The following is a 20,675-nucleotide window of genomic DNA, read 5'->3' as shown; positions in this document are numbered from 1 at the left end:
TTGTGCGGACCGGCAGGGGGCGCTGCTGCGCTGCGGCGGGCGGGCGGGCGGGGGCGGACAGACGGACGGACGGACGGACGGCCCGGGGCGCCGGCGCCCTGCGGCCGCTGCCCCGTGCCCACGCGTGAGGCCCGGCCCGGCGTGCCAGGAGCACGCCCTATTCCGGGACACTGATCCCAGCACGCCCGCATCACGGGCGCACGGGGCGATCGGCGCCCTTACACTAAGCATGCACGATCTCGGGGCGCAGGATCCCCGCTCCCGGCCGGCATTGCCCGAGCGCCAGGCTTCCAACAGGACCAGCGCGGAGCCACCAGCGCGCCCAGCCCGGGCCAAGCTGAGCTGAGGCTCAGCCGAGGGCATTCCCCGCATCCCTCGCTGCCACCTGCCCCACGGGTCTCCGCAGCCGGCCTTCACACAGGATCCTCCCACAGCAGAGGACTCGCCCTTAGCTCGCGGCCAGCAGCCCTGCGTACTCCTGTCCCAAGCACAAGGCAGCAGGACACACGCCCGGCAGAGAGAAGGACTCCGGGCCGGCCAGCCCGCACCACACATGGATTTCAGGTCCCACTGAGCCCCGGCTCCATCAGGGAACACTGGCACAGACACAGAACTATTCACCTTGTCCCTGACAAAGTGGAAACTTCTATGCAGAGTTATACCAAGAATGCAGCACTCCCCTGTCAAGATCCACCACAACCTCCTTCCAAGGTCTTCACTGCAATCTCTCCAGTGCCCTTTTTCATTTACAGAGTCCACTCAAGCAAATGGTGACAGGATTCTTCAGCTTGTCCCAAGCAAGCAGACCAGCAGCCATAGCTCAGAAAAAACGTAGCTCAGAGGAATTTTCAGCAACACCCCCTATCCACAGATGCAATGCTATAAAGGGAAAACAGCCTGCACCAACTGCCAGGATGCTCTGGAAAGCATTATGCACAGGTTGCACTGCTCTGGCTCCCTGATTGACTTCAGGTACCTCCGGCCCCATCTCTCTTCTACTTGCTGCTTTCCTTCCTTTTTTGACACCCCATTCTTGCAGCCCTCCTATCCCAGCTTCTCAAGGACTCTTTGATTTAGAAAACTTTGTAGGTTCCACAGCAGAAAAGATTTTCACTAGTGCTTCCCCAGCTCCTCTCTGAGTGGGACTGGGGGCCAACTATTGAACTTCTGTCTCTGGTCCAAGAGAAAAGCCTCCTTTAGAAGTCAGGCACTAGGAAGAGCAATGGAGGTTGTTCTTACCACATCTGCATAGACTGATCTTGGTACCTTTAGTCCACTGATCAGAACCAGACTGACAAAACAGCTTTATTATCCACAAGTCCTTCTAGCCTCTCTCCCAAAAGAGCTGTAAAAATTGCACAAAGCTCCCCCCTGCCAATGGGGCCTGTGCCAGCATCTCTGCTGCTCTCCTTCAGGTCCTGTAAACCCTTCTTACATGTTCAGACAGCCAGTGCCACCTCACCAAAACACTGCTGTCCCACAAGCACCAGGACACACTCACGGGACAAACACAGGCCAGCTGGGGCACAGCATAGTCTGGTTACAGGCCAAGCAGGCCATTGCACATGCAAACTGTCACAGCACTGAATTTAGGTGCACCACTCCTGCTGAAAATTGCCATTGTGGCTAGAGGAAGAAGCTTGCATCAAAGGAACTAAGACACCTTAAGGAAGAGGAGGGAAAAGAAAAAAAAAAAAAAGCTTTTTAAGAACATGACCACTGCTCCAGGATTTAGGAATAAGGGCAAACTTCAGACTGCAGAAAATCCACAGCTGGTAAGAATATGTGCATATAGTACCACACTGGGCATTAAAAGTTTTGATCAGCATCCCTTACTTACATGCATCCCATAGTACTAATTCCCCACAAAGTAAGGCTTTAAAATGAATATATAAACCAACTTCTACAGTAAAGGCTATTTTAAAACAATATGCATTTATGAGAAAAGATCTATTGTTACTCAAATCTGCTTCCTCACTTTGTAGAGAATTTATGCTGGAAGTCAGTTTGAGGAGACAAATTCTAGGTTAGTGCACAAGAAACACAGTTTCAATCCAAAGCTTACTAACAGTGACTGAAACAAGCTAGTCTATGCTGGAACGTCACACTAACATTTTTCTGAACAAATGCATTATTTTCAAATGTTGCCAAGGCAATGTTTTACATCGGAAATTCTACACTTTGATTCCACAACCAGCAACAGCAACTAAGTGACAAATCCAGCTGGGATGAGATGCTACCAAAATTCTGCATAGCTGGCAGGTTGAAAACCCATCTCTTTCATTTTAGTAAAATTTCTTGGCTTACAAAGACTTTCAATTAACAGATTCCCACCCCACCATTTTCAAACACTGTGAAGCATCAAGAATTTGGTTACCAGAGTAAGAGTTTGAAATACAGCCAAGCACAACCAGTCTGACCCCAAGGACAAGGTTACAGGAAGAACAGAATACTATAAACTATTGTAGAAGGAATGACAAAGAGGTTTATTTCTTCAAATTAATACCCCAGCTATCAAAGCAATACACCACCATTATCCTAGTCTTTGAAAAGGAAAGGAGCTAGTTAAAACCTGTTAGCAGGGTCTTCCAAAATCATACTCTGCTCTTATAAACAATCCTCTCAAACACACAAGAGGTACATGCCACCCATCTTGACCCACAAAGAACCAAGCAAAACAAGACTTTGGAACAGCCCACCAAGATGGGGCCAAGCAACAGAACTGACAACAGGCTCCTCCTGCAGTTTTAGGCTCAGTTTCAGCCAGCTTAGCTGCAGGATGTCATCCAACCACCCATGCCTACCTGCTTCCTCAGCATCTGTTTGCCAATCGCTTTTCAGGCAGCTCAGAAGCTGACCCCAGCAGCTTCTTCCTTGGTTGGGTCCTCCTTGCAGAGTTAGAGGTCAGCCACACAAGCAGACCTCACCAACACCACCACCACACATTGAGCAAGGCAACGTAAGGGAAGCAGCAAGAGCTCCCAGCCAGTGACCAGAGCAGCAGCAATTCTTTTGGCAGCAGCCTGGTCTTGGAGCAACTCAAGCTGACCACTGGGCTCAACTGTATCTTCAACATACAGTTCCGTAATACTGCCAAGTTTCCCTTCTGTTGCACCAGCACTGGAATTCATATGACCAAAGCAGTCTATGGAGCATAAATAGCCCCAAGTGACTTATTTTCTGCAGGGCACACTCCTCAACCAGACCAACATCACAGCTATCATAAAGAGGAAAAAAGCAAGACGAGAGCTCTCCATCTACCTTCTCCCTCTCTCTGCACCAAACTTTTACATCAGAAAGCCATGATGTAAAAACACACACCCACTCTTGGACTGAAGGCATCTCATTTATAAACTGACACAATGTGAGAGTGTCAGCAAACTGATTCCAGTGCAAAGGAACATGAACAAGGCTCTGGAGGTTAGAGTGAACACCCAAGGTGAAGAACCAGTTCACCAAATGGAGTATTCTAGATCAAAATCTAGGAACCAACACCAAGTCACGGAGCCCCAAAAGTTTTGCCATAGATCTGGGTCTACCAGGACAAAAAGACTGAGATAATGAGTTTGTATCAGGACAGGTAACTTGCCTTTAAGCACACCTGCAAGTTGACAGGAGTACACATCCCTTTCTGCCATGCCACACAAACACTGGGTTGGACACGTAGGACAATTGAGGGCAGAACAAACTGCAAGACATCCTAACTCTAATCCCTTGTTCAACTACTGACAGAGCAGCAGCTTCTTCCAGCAGAGCAGTGACCCTTCACTGCCCTATCCTTGCTGCTTCTCTCTCCTGTTAGAGATCTGACTCGTGAGCCATGCTGAATCCATGCTGTGGGGGTGAAGAGCTCTTTGGCAGATGGAACTGAGACAGCAGGAATACTGGGCATATACGCCTCTTTCAAGAAAAAAATATTTACACAAAATAATAGAGACTAACAAGTTTATAGATTAAGCATCTTTGCTGGCAGGATAAGAAGGGAAGGGAGCAAAGGGGTAGAAGCCTATGGGAAACGCGTCTTCCAGAGACTTCAGAACAATGGAAGAGTTTTGGAGAAACAGATCAGCCAGTCACAGATGAGGAATGTGGAAGTGGGACTTGTTGGAACAAGGATCCAGTGGTGAAGTAGAGTATGGAGAAGAGCAGCATGCAAGCATAAGCAAGTGTTGGTTGGGTAACAGCAGCTGCACAACTGGAGATAGTTCTCTGCCTTCTACTTTCTGTACCTATATGCATCCTCCCACACATGTGCAAACCTCTCCATCTAAAAGCAGGGACTAGATACCTTGTAAGGAGATCAGATTCTTTAGTCTCTGCACAACAGTTTCTTCCCCTCAACAACAAAAACCTTTGTCCCATTGAGCTTATTTCCCTTCTCTCCCATTCCCCTTCTCTCACTACACCTTTTCTCCCTTTCTGCTTCTGTGGTAGTCTTCTAACATACACAAAAATCCTTTGGGAAAATTGTGCTGATTAACAACCCTAGAGCTGAGCTCCTCAAGTCTGCTCTTCCTTGTCCATTAAATATAGAGCTCCTCAAGAAATGGAGACACAGCTGTCCCTCTGGCATGACTGATGGAACACACCCTTTAGAATATGTGGTTCACAATTGCTTAAGAGGAGAAAATAGAAGGGAGGTGTAAAAAACAAAAAAATACCAAAACGTGCAACCAAAACCAAATCTGTACCGTCAACCAGTAAGTTCTGCACATATACAGACCATGCCTGAACCTGAGCCACCCAGCTGTCTCCCACAACTGACAAGCAACTGAATCATGAGAGAAACACAAGAGAACCCTCAGGAGAGAAAGAAGCAGGAAGGATAACAAAAATAGGAAAAGAAGTACAAGAAACAATGGGACAGGCACTATTTTCCCTGAGGCTCAGCTTCTGGACATCTCAACTCCAGTTTTAAGAACTGCTTAATAAGAGGTTTCTTTCAAAACCTACAACTAAACCCCAGGCTTTTAGGTGTCACCATCTGCTGCTGAGGGCAATGGAGTGGATTAGAAGCTCAGTAGGAAATTTTGCATATAGCTCTCTTCCCATGTTAGCTGGAGACGTTTATATTGTGGAAAAGGATTTCAGCACTTGCTAATGACTCACCCAGTGGGTGATGGTGCATTGCTCTAGACTTTAATTCCAGGAATCTGGGAACTTGCATAGATTTGAAAAACAATATATTATTTTAAGGTTAAATCAGGAGTCAAAACCCAGCAGATTTAAAGTAGAATTATTTTGTGCAATTAAATGTACTACAGGGGAAGGAACTTGAATTGCCCTAATTCTAGCATTTTTAGATATTAATGTACTTAATCTGAAAAATCTTCTGCTTTTCTCTAAGAACCCAGGTTTCCTAAAACTCATCAGTAAGTGAGCCCCAGAAGTCATCTGAAGCTAGACACAGCAACTTAGGTAAGTGATTAAACCATGCAAGCCAAACACATGGATGCTTTACCTACTAGTTACAGTGTTTATCCCACATGTGCTTGTAAACAGGCCTAAAGAATCACATTTGGCATTTCTGTTAGAATATTCAGGAAAGATACTTTCTCAGTGTTATCCCTTACATAGCAGAGATGGTCATCCTCACCCTATGGATTAGGAATTAATATATTCATAAAACCAAGAACAACGTGTTTCACCCACCTACCAAAAAACAATTCCTAGGTGGAGAACGGCTGCAGTTTTCCCAAAGGACATTCATCTCTGCCCTCAAACCCTCAGGGCCTCCTGCCAGCTTACTTGCTCCTTACACGGGAGTGCATTTACCCAGCTGGCACTAACACCCAGCATAATTCCAGCTGGGACTTCCTCGCTGAAGACACTTGTGTGCTCACCACTTCTACACAATGCCTTTCCTTGCCATCACCAGGGCACCTCATAGGTAATTCCCAGAGGGAGGGAAGTACACTGGCCGAAAGAGCAAAACAAAGAAACTGGAGCAAGATATTACTCTAGATTATATCCTTGTACAAATTCTCTAGTTTTAAGTAACCAGTTTCCATTACAAGTATTTCTACTTTAAAACACACAGAAGATTGGGAGAATGAGCTAGCTTAAAAGAACACAGCTATACATCCCCAAGTTAATAAATTGTCAAGCATTTCTCTCTCAGGCTGTTTATGGGTATTCTTTTCACCTTAACACAAACATCTGTCCTCCACTCACCATTAGCTGGTGGGGTTTTTTTGCAGGTGGAGAAACCATACTACAGTATCTAACCCTCCTCCACATACATCTCTCTGCTCCTGCAGCTAAACATGGCAAAGTCTGTTCATGTTCTGAATCAAACTGCAGAGCTGTAGATTATGAGCTTGGTTGATGCTGAGGCTGCTCGTGCCCACACATACACATTTGGTGTGCTGGCAACAAGCCAGAAGAGAAGGGCTGAAGTCCCTCAGCGAGGACACAGCAGAACTGGGATTCTGGACAGCTGGGCTCTGAGTAGTTGCTCTCCCTCTACTCTTCTGACCAGAGAGTGCAAGAAGGAGCACTTAATGCAGTAAGTGTTGAGCAATCCTACTAAGCAGAGGTTTAAACAGTCAGTAACATCATGTGCAAATGAAAACACCCGAAAGAAGTAATCAAGCACCAGAAAGAGAGAAAAATTGTAGAAAACAGCAGAGTATGGTTCATTCCTTTATACTGTCCAGGAAGCAGAACTGATTTTGGGGTATGTTAATAGCTGTAGCCTATGTTAAAAATACTAGAGAGCCTCCCTGACTCACCAAGAGCTGCAAGGTCTCTGTAGGAGTTACGGCCCCCCCAAACACCACACAGTGCGAGCTACCGAGTGTAGAGAAACAGGGTCAGAGATCCCACTTCTTCTGGGCTGCTCTGGAAGAGCATTGTTTGCTCAGTCCAACAAAGCACAGGCTGGAGGGATACACTGACAGAAGTCTTCTAAATGACAAGCTATGAGTAGGACTGATGACTAAAGGCAGCTAATTTTTTCACTAGAGAAAATTTAGGATGGATACTTGGAAACATTACATGGCAAAAAGGAAAAAAAAGACCCATACACACTGGAGCACCGTACTCCTGGGAAGTACAGACAGGATTAGGATGCTTGAATCAGACTGTTCTCTGAGCCACTCCTCAGTGCAGTAACCCTTCAGAAGCACTTTGCAAATAGCCATACAAGAAAACAAAACATGCTCTGAGTTCAGGCTGCACATTTCACTTGAGCTGTCACAATCACAAGTTAGTTTACAAGCAAGCTGGCATATTTTCACACATTCTTGACAGTACTTTTCAGGTTAACAAGTGTCATGCTTTATTTCATACAAGGGTATCGTCCAGAATTGACAACAAGGCCAGAAGACCTTCACCATGGACCTGAAGTGCTGAAGACGATAAATCCCTGAATAAGTGATTCAGCTAAAGAAGCAGAGATAACCAAAAGCTCCCCCCAAAGCTCTGCACACACCAGCCAAGCACTCGTGTGCAGGGATAACAGGGAGCTGGGCAGAGCCTCTCCTCTCACATCTTGCAGGGAGAGCAACACTCAGAGAGGTTGAAACGCCCTCCCCCTCCATTTCCCTACTAATTACACCCTCACCACGCATTGCTCCAGGGTGGCTGTTTAAATCTGCAACAGTGAATTGTGACATGGTCTGTCAACTATCTATCACTGCAAATTGTGAAACACCTGCAAAGCAAGACTGCATTCGTTTGTGCAACAGGGGTTGAAACTCACTTGCAGAAAACTAAGAAGCTTTAAGGTAACAACTATTTCACTCGATGCTAAGGAGTCTGAAAAATGACACTGCTTGTGAAAGCTGCTCAAAGTCATCAACAATTAGCACCTGGTCAGCAGTAAAGTGAACGTCCTTTGTATGGAGTTCTTAAATTGTAACTAAAATAATTTACCATCTGACTTATTTCGTTAAGGATATCCCAAGAACTTTATAAGGATCAGGGTCTGTTTCATAAGACACCATTTTTAGGGACTGCAGAAAGCATAATCTTACAGATGGAATCTAACTCAAACCATTTACAAGCACAAAATCCAGCTAGTCACTTCTTCCTCTTTACGTAAGCACCACTTCTTATTAATTTAATAATATTATTGATAAGGTCTGAGTTACAGAGCTTGCTATTACCCCAACTTACTAGTCAACAAGAGTCTGGGAATCACCCCCATATTCTTAGTTTTTAAAAGACCTGACTGTACAGACACAAGTATCTACTCCACTGCTCATGTACTCAGTTGCATACATTTTTCATGCCTCCCTCAGTGGCCCTGGTACACAAGCTGCTATTTTTAGATGCTGGACTACGTGTAGCCCTTGCCAAGTAAAAGAAGCCAATAAGAAGGCAGAGAGGGTCACCCAGCTTTGCTGCTGCTCAAAAAAGTTTTTGTTAAATATTTACACAGGAAAAGAATGGTTTAAGACTGAATAAGGGGGGGTTTTGCCTAAAATCAAATTACAGAAAGTTAGAGGCAGTTGAGAGCACCATCCTGATTAACGACCTCTCACAAATTCTTTTTTAAGAAATCTAGAGCAAATTGCCCACATTTAGTTAATTTTGCATGTTAGTGAATAAACTCCAAGAAGCTTAATTAAGGCAAGCTCATCTTCACAAATGTTTGTTGGCCCAAATACAACTGTACAGCTGTATTCACCACATGAGAAAGCATCACCGCTATCAGAAATCTTGTAACCACTAAATGTATGATTATTCAACCATGACTCTGTCAAAGGCACTGAGGGAAGAAGTGGATACTTTTCTAAGTCACTGTGAGGCTTGAAGGAAAGCAGGACTTTTCTTCAAGTGTCACATGGCCAATCACACAAACAAAATGAACTTTGTTTCCAATTAACACATTGCTTCAGCTACAACAAACTGGGGGGAAAAAAACACATTTATCATCAAAATATTTGCCATGTTGAGACAGGAAAAAAAGAAAGAAAAAGATTAAGTATCCCCACAACCAAGTACTGACACAACCAAGATGTTAGATGCTTTACAACACCAGATCAATCCAACTTGCACTGACAGTATGTTCTGAATATACAAAGTTGATTATCTGCATATACTGAATTGGTCTGATCCCACAGCTGACCCTGCTCCAAACAGGAGGTTGGACTACAAGCCTCCTGTGGTCCCTCCCAGTCTAAATTACCATAGAATTTTGAATTCATTTCACCAAGTTACTGAAGGGAAGGAGCAGAAAAACAATTTCATGTTTTCCAGAAAAAGAGGCAGCTTCCTAAAATAGGAGACATGGCAACTCTCCAAATGGGAGCTATAACAGCAGCAGACAGTTCCCTGCTCCAGACACTCTGTACTCCAGAATACACCCAATTTTCAATGGCAGAGAAGCAAGGTGGCTGCCTGCCACTACCATCAATGGGAGAAGAATAGGACTCTCATCCAACCTAAGGAAATACCACTATGGATCACTACCACCAGCACTACCAACAGATCTGTCTGCCTAGAGGAAGGCAGGAAAACAGCCACATCTTGGCTGTATTCTTGGTGAATTCAGAATGACTCCTTGGCACTCTGGTCCTGTTGAGTGTGTGTGGTTTATTTAGCTACATTGTTTTTCAGTCACAGGAGCTGTTATTCTTATCTTCTTTTACCAACTCATGAGGCACATTAAAGGTAGAACATTCAACGTGGGAGTTTTCACTGTATACTCTCTCAAGATGCACCCAGAAATCTCCCATTGAGACATGCACCCAACTTCCATAGTGTACTTCACTGTACAGTAGCCAAAAAGCAAGCCAGATGCAAGTTATATGGAGAGAAAACCAGAAAAGCTGCATCCGGACTTTCGCACATAATTGTGACTGTAGAAAAACTAATTTTTTGTCAAAAGAGATGCTATTTCAAGTAGTACAAACCTAATTTTCCCAGAGTACATTACCAGTTCACATAGTTGTTCTTCCTCCTCATGTCCCCTCCTTCTACATACCAGACAGAGCATAGACAGAAGCAATTCCATACATACATCCAAAAAAACCTCTGAGAAAACAGGGATAGAATTTGCAATCCAATTTCAGACATGCAGAAGAGCTAAAGGGCAGTAAGAAGTCCTTCCAAAAGGACTTGTGGTTTAGGGTTTTTGTAAAGTTGCTTTCTATTTGTGCACTAGAAAGAATACATTGACACAGTAACTACAGCAGCCAATTTGCATCAAAAACCACTGGTTATTAAAATACCAGAAAAAAAGAGGAAATGCACTTCTTCCTACAGTATGACTTAGTAATTTGCTAATTCTCAAGGTGACCCAACATATCTGCAGCTATGCCTCCATCCTCCTTTCCATGAGAGGGAACAGAGACCCTGGCCAGCCACAATATACTTCAGGGCAAACCACCCCAGTGCTTATTCAGACAAAGACAACCTCTCTTCATTTCAGCTGGAGACTACAGCAGCTGCCCCAATAAAGCAGCATCTCACCTGCATCAGCTGCACACAGAGGACACACAACAGCTAGCTCATGATGGCCACACATCTTCCTATAGTGACAGCAGGCACCATCACCCTCTTTCTCCATTCTCCTTGACACTGCAGCAGTGCTCCCACTTTAGAGCAGAGCAATAAACAGGGAATTTAGCTGTGCTGCCAGTGCTCCTCTTCCTCCTCGCCTTGAAGATCACAATCGTGGCAGAGAAAGAGCAATTTCTGTGAACAGCCATTGGCCACATGCAGTGGCCTGCTGCTGCCTGCACTTGTACAAAACAGTGACAGAGGACATTTGCACTGCAGTTCTCTGGATGTTTGAGGATGTGACTGTGGGAAGATCTGCTGTCTACAGTTTGCGGTTCCAGCTGATAAGCTGGCATTTGGCTCAAGCACTGCAAACTTCCATGTTTGCGACAATGCAAAACGAGCTCAAGTGGTCACCAAGACTTCTGTGATGCACCACAAGTCAGCAGGCAACTGATAATTACATTCATTGTACATGTACATACATGATACATTCAAAATCAACATCAGAAGGTCAAAGAGGGTTTGGGTGTCCTGTGCCAACTATATCTTTAACAGGCATAACACTTCTCCAGCTGAAAGGGAAACCTGGGCCTTAGTCATTTGTACGTAAAGCTGTAACTTGTCCAAGACACTGCTGCAGCATTTCAAGCCTGTGTACATACAGGGCTCAGGACATGCTCTGGCATTATGTATGCTGCCAGTAGCAGCGCTGGTTTACTGGTGTCTCACACAAGCAGACATCCAACTACTCAGCCACATGTTCATAGACAAGTTCGGTGTTGGCTGCAGCAGAGGCTATGGGGGAGCACTGTCATAAGCCAATGGACCAGCTTGTTGCAGGACTGCTCTACCTACAGGTCTGACACCTGCAAGCAGCTGCAGCAGCTGAGCACTTGATGTCCTCCTACTCCCCTTGAGGGAAGGAAGTACCTTTTGCAGCCTTTTAAACTATCATCTCATCTTAAACTCACACCTCTTACACTTTACAATTATTTTTGTGGCCCACTTTATCAATTCCCAATCAGGCACAGGACTTGCCCTTCCCACTGACTTTGGCCAGAATGGATTTGAAAATTCCCTTGGCCTGATCTGTTGCACTGGCAGAGAACCCCTCATCATTACTTACAGGCCACAGGGGAAGACTCAGATGGAAGAAATTGTTTTTCCCCAGCGTGGCTCCTCTGACCAGGAATCGAAGTACTGAGAAAAGTTAGAGCAGCGTAGCACTGAAAATACCCTGGTAACAGCCTCTGCTGTAGTTCCACAGCGCTCCTGTATTTCTGGGATGCCAGCTAAATGCTGTCGCCACCCCTTCCCTGCCACCGCCACTGTCACCCCCTCCACAGGGAGGGCCAGTCGTGCTTCAGTCCCTTCCTGAGCGCGGCCCGGGACCGAGGAGGGGTCGAGCTGCAGGAGCAGGCGGAGCTGGCACAAGTTCCGCGCCGCTCCGCCGTCTGCCCGCCGCTCTCGGCGGGGCTCTTCCCTCGCCCTACGGCCCGGCGCTCCTTCCGGGGCAGCCGCGGCTGCCGCCGTTCGCCCGCTGCTCCCGGTGCGGGGCAGGGGCTGCGCGGCCCCCGGTTCCCGCTGCGCCGGGAGCGGCCGCGGCTCCGGGGGCGGCGGGGCCGGGGCGGGCCTGACGTCAGCGATGAGGTGCGAGGCCGCGCGCAGGGGGCGGCGCGCACCGACCGGCCGCGCTGGGAACTGCGGAGCGGCCCCGGCTGCGCGGCCCCGGAGCCGCGCTGCGCGCCCGGCCGCCCCGGAGACACCAAGTTCAAACACGCCGTGGGGGGGCGCCCGCCCACAAGTCCCAACACTGGGCGCTTCTCTCAGGACCGACCCGACCGGCGCGCTCCGGCCCCGCAGATTTCGCGGGGAGCGTGAGAGCGGCACCCGGCTCGGCGGGGGCGCGCCCGACAGAGCAGCGGAACGCGCCGGCCCCTCAGCGACTGCCCCAGACCGGCCTGCCCCGGACCCGGCTGTCCCCCCCGGGCGCTCCGCCAAACTGCCCCGGTCCCCGCCGCCCGCGCCCCCCTCGCTGCCGGGCTGAGGCCGCTCCTCCGCGAGGTCCCTACCCCGGCCCGAGGAGGACACCGGAGAAAGAGCCGCGGCGGGGGCGGCCAGGACGCGCACTCACCTGCCCAGGCGCCCAGCGCCGGCCCCACGGCGGCCGCGCCGCTGCCCAGCACCCAGACGCGGAGCCCGGCCAGAAGGCGGTACGAGGCCAGCGCCGCCGCGTAGAGAGCGCCCAGCGCGCCCACCCAGTAGAGGAGGCCGGCGGCCGGGAGCGCGGCGGGAGCCACCATGCTGCGGAGGCTGCCGCGGCCGGACTGAGCCCTCCCGGCCACCGCCGCCCCGCAGCCGTCACGGCGCCCGCCCCCGCCCCGCCGCGATTGGCGGAGGGGCCGCTCAGCCACCGGGTAACCCGGCAACGCGGCCGGGCCCGCCCGCCCTGGGGCCGCCCGGCCCCGCCGCGCCGGGAAGGGGGGGGCAGGCAGCGAGCGGCCACACGCCCCCGTACTACTTGCGGCCTGCGCCCCACGTGGTCGGCACCGCTCTCTTGCCGCTATTGGCCGGCGAGGATGGCCGTCACCCCGCCGCCGCACTTCGATTGGTTCCACCGCCCAGGAGCCTCGCAGGATTGGTAGGAGACGGGGCCTCTGCTCCCGCCCTCACTGACGTCATATGAGCCCATTCATAAAATGCTCAGGCTCCGCCTCGCACTCGAATATGTCCCTCGGTTCCCCTCCCCCCAGCCCCGCACTGCGCTCGCCCACGGAACCGCGCCGCGATCGCCGCTCCACGGGGCCGCAGGGACCCCTGGGCACAGGGAACCCGCACCGGGGAAAGTCCATCCCGGGGAAAGCGGGGCTTGGCACCACAGCCCAGCTGCCCCTGCACCCCACGCACCGCGGGACTGGCGGCGCTCTCCCGTCTGACCGGCCTCGATCTGCCTTCCCCGACAAGATCCAGGGTCAACGGGGGCTTCCTAAAATATTTGCCCTGAGCTGACCACTTGTGCCATGGCTGGACTTTCCCGGCCCTGTCGCCCTTCACTTGCCCGTTTGACACGACCTCTCTCCCAGAGCCCCACACACGATGGGTTAGGAACGCCGGGATTTGGGAGGAGTGTAAGGAGATACCTCTGAAACGACACACACACCCACCCCGTCTGTGGCTGCTTCCATGGTGGCGAAGGGCACAAAGCTCCGCTGCTTCTGTCCCACCTCCAGCCACCTGCTAGGGCCATGCCACCCGTACCTCACAGGCGGGCCCGGATTTTTCCCTCCCTCCCAGGAGGGAGCCTGGGGCGGAGAGGAGGTGGGGCGGTGTAGGCTGTGGGAGGCTGAAGCCCTGAAATAGCTCATGCTTGAGATGTATTGCCTCAACAGGCTGAAACGGCGGGAGGGGCCCAGGAACATGGAAAATCGGTGGCAATTTGGTGTAAAGTGTGGGTCAGTTCAAATGTTAGAGAAGACCAGCTGAGGTGGAGGGGACTGATGTTTTTAAAGGGAGCCTCTTGCAACTTTCAGTGCCAATATTTTTTTCTAGAAAACAAGCCTTTTATACAATTTGTTTGACAATGACCTTAGTTCAAACAGTAGGAAACCTTCTCTAGATGAGGTTTTTTGGAGATCCACATCCATCTGAGCTGTTAAAAACATGTAGCATAGGCGGTAGTCTCAGTGTTGCCTTTCCTTTCTCTCCTGGACTGGCAAATACGTCATACCCAAATCCAGCCACCACTGCTGAAGATCTCCAAGCTGTACCAGCTGCCAGGCTGCAGCCATGTTTCCCTCATCCACTCCTTTGTGTTACTCGCCACACACCATGTCGATGGCAGATGCAGCCTCCAGGAGCCTAATCTGCCAAACCCTGGCACACCTCAGGCCTGGCTTCCTTTTGCAGATCCACTCCTGCAGACCGCTTCTTGTAAACTGAATGGATTTACAAGTGCTCTACAATTTCTCCTTCCTCACCCCATTCCACATTTCCCAACCTTTGCCTGCTTCAGAGTTTGGAAAGAGCTCATGTAAGGTGCCACCTTAATTGTAACAGATAAGCAATACCCTGAGTGTTTCACCTTGAGGCCACAACCTGACCATGGTGCCATTTGAGTGCAGTTACAAGCACTACTGTCACCTCGAAGCTCTCATTTACAAACAAGATGCATTTGCATGACATCAACTACCTGATGCAAAGAACTGTGCGTTCTCAGATACCCGAGGTTGCACTTTATGACTTTTCATCTATGGTAAGGGGAACAAGACCAAAGAAATTAATAAAAAATTTGCTGTGATAGGTTTATCCCTTTTATTAGTTTAATAAAAATAAATGTTTGTTACATTTCCTGTTATTAAATACATATACACAAAATAGTTTTTCACTCAAAAATACATAATTAATAGAAATCAAAGGCTTCTGTTCATAATCTACTTGTGGAAAACAATTAAATTCATATTGAGAGTCAAATTTCCTTGGATTCAATAATACACTGTCTGCACTCATGTCAGTTAAAGGCATGAAACTATCATACACTTTGCAATGAAAAATTAGTCAAGTCACTGTCTTATTGGCTGACCTATAACTTTACAGTTGATTTTTAAAAATTAATCTTTATCATAAGCATGTATCAGACCTAATAGGAGGCCAGATGTCACAGGATTTGGCTCTATTTCACAACAGGAAACATCCATCCTTCCATTCCCATGGTAAATGAGCTAATTTTTTTTCTTTTGTTTGTCAGTCACTCATGAGGATCCAGCTCTCACCAAATTTTCTTCCTGCATTTTTCCCAAGAGAGCCCACCTGTTGCTTACTGGACACCATTTTTAGAGTAGTGCGATATGCTAGGGCTAACTCCTGCACTCATCACACAAGGAAAATCCTCATAGGCCTCACCAAGTGTGTAGTTGACCTAACACCCTCCAAAGACAGGACTTCAATTACAAATAAGTGCAAAATACTGGAGTAAGTTTCCTCTTGTTCCATACCAGCCTTTCCTTAATTTGTAAACCTATTTTACTCTGCATAGAGAATCCTGGCACTTTTGCATAAACACTTGCGTGTTGGAAAGAAACTACTGTTACAGCAAATGAAAAGAACAGAGGTAATGAGAGGCAGGTTGAGTGCCACTCCTCATTGGGACCACAGTGCAATTGTAAATTATTAGAATGAACGTGCTTGCTGTGGCTACATCACACTATTTTCTTCTAGCGGCTGTCAAGGCAGTTCTCAACTGTTCCATTTTTGCAGAATAAATGACTCACTACTGATCCTCACTCTTTTGTCTTCCAGAGGACAGGTGGATATGGCACAAGCATCTGGAAAAAGAAAAGGTAGAAAAGAGACCTACTACAAGTCATAGACAACACAAGAGCTGAAGCAAAGGATGGAAGGTAACAGTATGGTCACCCGAGTCACCAAGTATTGACAACAGAAGTGGACTGGGCAGCTGGACAGTTCATGTAGAGGTTGGAGGAAAGGAGATGAGTGTTGGGCAACCTGCTGAAGGGAGCAGGCAACTTCCTACTGGACATTCATGTAAGCTGCACTGCAGCTACCAAGGGGATGCTGCCAATTACAAATGGGTCAGATATGGGGAAGTAAGTACGTGGGTGCTATGAAAGATTTGTTGTCTTTGTCAGAGTCTACCCATCTTTTATTGTAACATCTCCTGCCCACTGCACTGCAGCTGTGCTGCTCCTGAGACCTCTTGTCTGAACAACCTTCTTGTTGTGGGTCAGGACAGAACCTGCCCCACTGTTCTCTCAGGGGGACTGATAAACCCCTTGACAGAGAAGCACAGACACAGCAAGGCAGTCCTCTAGTTTTCTGTGTTAAAAAAATAATACTGGTTATTCAACAGTGTTGCTATTTTTTATCCTACTCGGCTCGGAGAGAAAGGCAGTCCTCTGAGAGGCTTACAGTCTACATTTAGAAGAAGATGAGTCACAGGCAGGGAAAGGGACTCACTGGAAGGGAAAGAATTATACAAAGGTCAAGTGAGGGGTTTTGGATCTCTTGCTTATGGGCATCACACATTCCTGAGCAACAGGCATAACCTCCTTTCCAGGGTTAATCCCAGTATTCTCATGAGCTTTGCAGGTCTGTTCCCATTTGCCGTAAACTGCTGCAAATCCCAAAGGAGCACCCAGTCGGCTGAGCTGATGGAACAGACAGACATTTTGAGTATACTCACACATCAACATGCATACCCATGTATATGAGGATACCTTGCCAAGGCCCCAGAGATCCCTATTTCCACAGCCTCTTTCATCAGTTCAGGCGTGTAGTCAGTTCCAGATGACTGCAGATGCAATCTGGGTCAGGGCAGTGATGCAAGCCTCAGTCAACCCACAGCTTGGCTACATTGCTCCATCATATGGATCGTGGCCAAGCTGTACAGCAGATCACAAGAGAGATGAAAGAGAAGTCTTTAGCAAAGCTAAAGGAATAGAGACCTGCATGACTAAAAAATGCAACAATAAGGAATAAAAAATAAGGATATAGAACTACACAGAGGATGACATCAAAAGGAGACAAAGAAAACAAAAATATAGCACAGGAGCAATAAAACACAATGAATAGGTGATAAAAGAGCACCCAATAAGAAGAAACATTCAATTTTTATTATGAAGCTTTTCTATGACATTGCTGCCACAAGTACCTCACAAGCAATCAGGCATCTCAGTGAAACCACGTTCCCCTGTCTCACACACACATCCTCCCTCCTGCCCTGCTCTCTCGGTACCTGAGGAAAACTCCTCTCACTACAAGCCCACAGGTGAGAAACAAGACAGTCACTCACTGTCCCCACAGTGAGACCTGTGGCTTGGGGGTCTCAGCACTCGGGAGGCCCCAGCACTGGGATCCACTCCTCATCCCAGCCTGCCCAATGCAGCCAGAAGTGCCGTCTGCTCTGCAGCAACCCTGAGAGAGGGAAGGGGGACTGCTGGTTATCTGTGATGTGTCACGTTTTTTCCTGCCACTGAGCAGTGTAGTCATTTGTTTCATTAAATGGCATTCTTGTACCCAGCACTAATTTTATCCCTTTACAAATATGTTTTTCACTCTAGCAACTCAAGAGCAGCTCTCCCCCCGTACAGTCATTCTGCTCTCATGCCTCTCTCACCATTACTCACCCTTATTGCAGTGAGGCCAGATTCAATAAAGGGCCTGGCTGCTGTGGTGCTGAGCACTGCAGTGTGTCTTTGCCTAAATCCACAGCCCCAAATTATGACACCCTGTCCCAGTGCACACTGAAGGCAAAAATTAGAATACCTAAGAATGTAATCTTCATTGTCCATCTGTTAAGATCCCTACAAGAACCATTCAGACATGCCAACAAATCTCTCAAGACACCTCATCAACTGTTGAGTTGATTGTAATGCTGGGGTGAGGCAAGATACCTTGTGTGGAATTCCAGATCCTCAGCCTTTCCTTAGGCACCTACTCCATCTCCATGCAGAGGTCATAGTACCCCTTTGAGTCCATACACTGTCTAACACTCACCCAAGAATTCAGGTTTCCCTCCTCTGCCTGAAAGAGCAGTAAAGTGCTTTAACAGCATGGCACAGGTGTGCTGGGAGAGGTGATTTTGGTTGCAGCTGTTGCACAGCACACAGAAACATTGTATCATAGAACCATAGAATGGCCTGGGTTGGAAGGGACCTTAAAGATCATCTACTTTCAACTCTCTTGCCATGGGCAAGGATGCCTTTCACAAGGCCAGGTTTCTCAGAGCCCCATCCAAGATGGCCTTAAACCCTCACAGGGATGGGGTATCCACAGCTTGCCTGGGCAACCTGTTTCAGTGCCTCACCACCCTCAGTAAAGAATTTCTTCTCGGTAACTGTTTTTCTTTCAGCTGTAATGATGGGAGGGAAAGCCACTGGGACTGGAGGGGCTAGGGCAGACATTCTCAGCCCCATCCTGTGCACACATCTTAAGCATGTGTTAAAGTGGTGTATTTGGGCAATTCTGGAAGCAGGTATTTATGTAACCCTCCTCCCTCCTGGCAAGCTACACATGAAGCAGGTGCTGGGGGATCCATGGTTCAGACTTGGGCCTTGCCAGCTGGCTCTCGCTGTCAGCTCCTACAGTACAGGACTCCTGTGGGCCTAGCATAAGGCACCTCGAGCTGATCGGCCCTGCTCTGCAGAGCTTCAGGAGCAAAGGAGCCAGAGAACAGCAGGCTGAGAGAAAGGGATGGAACTGGTAACATTAAGTGCCATAATAAATAACCAACTAAGCACTAATTTTGACTGATGTGTCACTCATCTGCAATTGCACACTTTTGAGCATAGTTTCTCTGAGAAGGGCAGAAACCTGCAAACACAAGGCAGCTGTGGAACACAAGTCTTAGCTTTGAAACCGAGTCATTCGGGCATTTTAAGTTACCACACTGTGTAACAGCTATACACTCCTTGTTTCCCAAATAAACCCCGGGCATCAGCAACCTGTCCTGCTTCAGGGAATAAAGTCCCAAATTTCTCAACAACAAAACACTCCAGGCAAATGTAGCAATGGAAGACAAACAGAGCCTAAAGCCAAACAGCAGCTGGCATATCAACTAGTTGAGTCTGTAGATTGCAAATTTAACGTGCCATGCAGGTGTTTGCAGCTCTTTATGAGAAGCTCTGCTCAGTTTCCCTTACAAACAGGAAAAAATACAAATGACACTACAGACTTCTAATACTTGATACAGGGAATTTTCACTTTTACCTACTATGGATTGACAAGTGTAAAATCCTGTAAAATCTCAAAATTCCTCTTTTTGTTGCCACTCCCTATTTAGAGTTTTCAGAAGTGATTGCAATGGGGAGCTCCAGATCCTCTCATTGTGCAAACCAAGGAAAGGCTTAGTAGGACACGCATGCAAAGTGAGGGCTGGGTTTTATAATCACCAGCAACATTGGAAATCAAGTACTACTCAAAAAAAAAAATTCTAATAGTTGTGCATGCAGCAAATCCAAGTGAAGCATGTTTTTACTTGAGAAATAATATGGCAACAGATTAACCTTTTTCAATCCTACAACCCACTGAAATATATTGATTTTGAGCTGAAAATATCATCTGTAGAAATGAAATGCTGTGTACTCATTGTTTAATTCTTGATGTCTCTTTTGCCTAGTTTTGTACCTGTAGAAAAGGGATACAGATATTTGTCCACATAAAATGAACAAAGTTCAGGAATGAATGTCCTTCACACCACTGCTAACACTCAGTGTCATCTTGCATGATACATTCACTTTCAGACCCAGATGATGGACTACATTTGCTAATAAATCTCTCCCTTCTCATCCTTTTTAAAAAATCTGTAGTCCTCAAGTGTCTCCTTAAAGATCCACATGCCAGACACTTCAGGTGCCCCTGCCAAAAGCCAGTACTTGTAGAAGACTTTGTCTTGGCCACTCCCAGTATTTCACAAACATGAATGCCATTTTGAATGCTTATTAAGCACAATGTATCATTCCTAGAGGAAATGTGAGGGCAGAAGGCAGCTAGGACCCTACCAGGGACAGAAGGTGAGGGCAAAAAAAAGGATCTCAGATTGCTATCTATCTTTAAAACCCAATTATGCATCTGTATATTTTTCATCACATTATCCATACTTCTTTAAAATGTTTGGCTTGCAGACTTCCTAAAGAGTTCTGCCATTATAGTTTCAATGATGAAAGCTGCCATTTCAAAACCACCATTGTTTAAAAACAAAATAGGACCAAAGACACCATAATAATGTTTCCACCCAGAAAGCCATCTATTCAAGGTGTGTAAAACGCTATCCCCCTCTGGAGACTTCAACGGAAATCTGAAGATTTACAGCAGCAATGGCCTGGCTCCAAAGTATTCCAACAAAAAAATAATGAAAACCAACCCAAAACCCATTGCTGCAGGCTGCAGTGAACCCTCCCTTCTTGACTCTACTGCTACCAAACCAAGCCCTGGCACACTTGATTTTGTTCAGTGTGTAGGTTCCCAGTCCATCCCAGTACATATTGATCCTCTGTTACTTCTACTCATCAGCCAGCACCTGCAGCAAAGCAGGTGTATGTTTATATATACATGTGTATGAGCATATACGTGTACACATTTCCTCCAGACTTGGTTACATAAAACCAGCCAAAGAATGGATTTGGCCTACTCTTAGTGACAGCAGTTAACACCTTAATTTTGTTTAATACTAAAATATGAGCTGTTTTGCTTTTGTTATTGAGTCA

At 47.4% G+C, this 20,675-nt stretch overlaps 1 protein-coding gene and 1 long non-coding RNA gene across 2 annotated transcripts in view; both read right to left on the bottom strand.

Moving 5' to 3' along the window:
- The window catches only part of HSD17B12 (hydroxysteroid 17-beta dehydrogenase 12), an 84,836-nt gene extending 72,040 nt beyond the window's left edge, over nt 1–12,796 (bottom strand). Inside the window, exon 1 of the mRNA XM_042038454.1 lies at nt 12,590–12,796. Coding sequence (XP_041894388.1) covers nt 12,590–12,758 — 169 coding nt within the window. The 5' untranslated portion in view covers nt 12,759–12,796. The remainder of the gene's footprint in view (nt 1–12,589) is intronic.
- A 1,946-nt stretch (nt 12,797–14,742) lies between these two features.
- LOC121669576 lies at nt 14,743–20,669 on the bottom strand. Its single transcript, XR_006017808.1, has 2 exons — nt 16,689–20,669; nt 14,743–15,776 (listed from the first exon to the last, which is right to left on the bottom strand). It is a non-coding gene; the product is annotated as an uncharacterized LOC121669576 (long non-coding RNA).
- Nucleotides 20,670–20,675: the final 6 nt, after the last annotated feature.

The sequence above is a fragment of the Corvus kubaryi genome, unplaced genomic scaffold, assembly GCF_017639235.1.
Source record: "Corvus kubaryi isolate FWS band 111438036 unplaced genomic scaffold, C.kubaryi_AGA036_p1.0 37392, whole genome shotgun sequence".
NCBI classification, from domain to species: domain Eukaryota; kingdom Metazoa; phylum Chordata; class Aves; order Passeriformes; family Corvidae; genus Corvus; species Corvus kubaryi.
The sequence above is the reverse complement of the archived record's forward strand: the minus strand, read 5'-3'. Positions and strand labels throughout refer to the sequence as shown.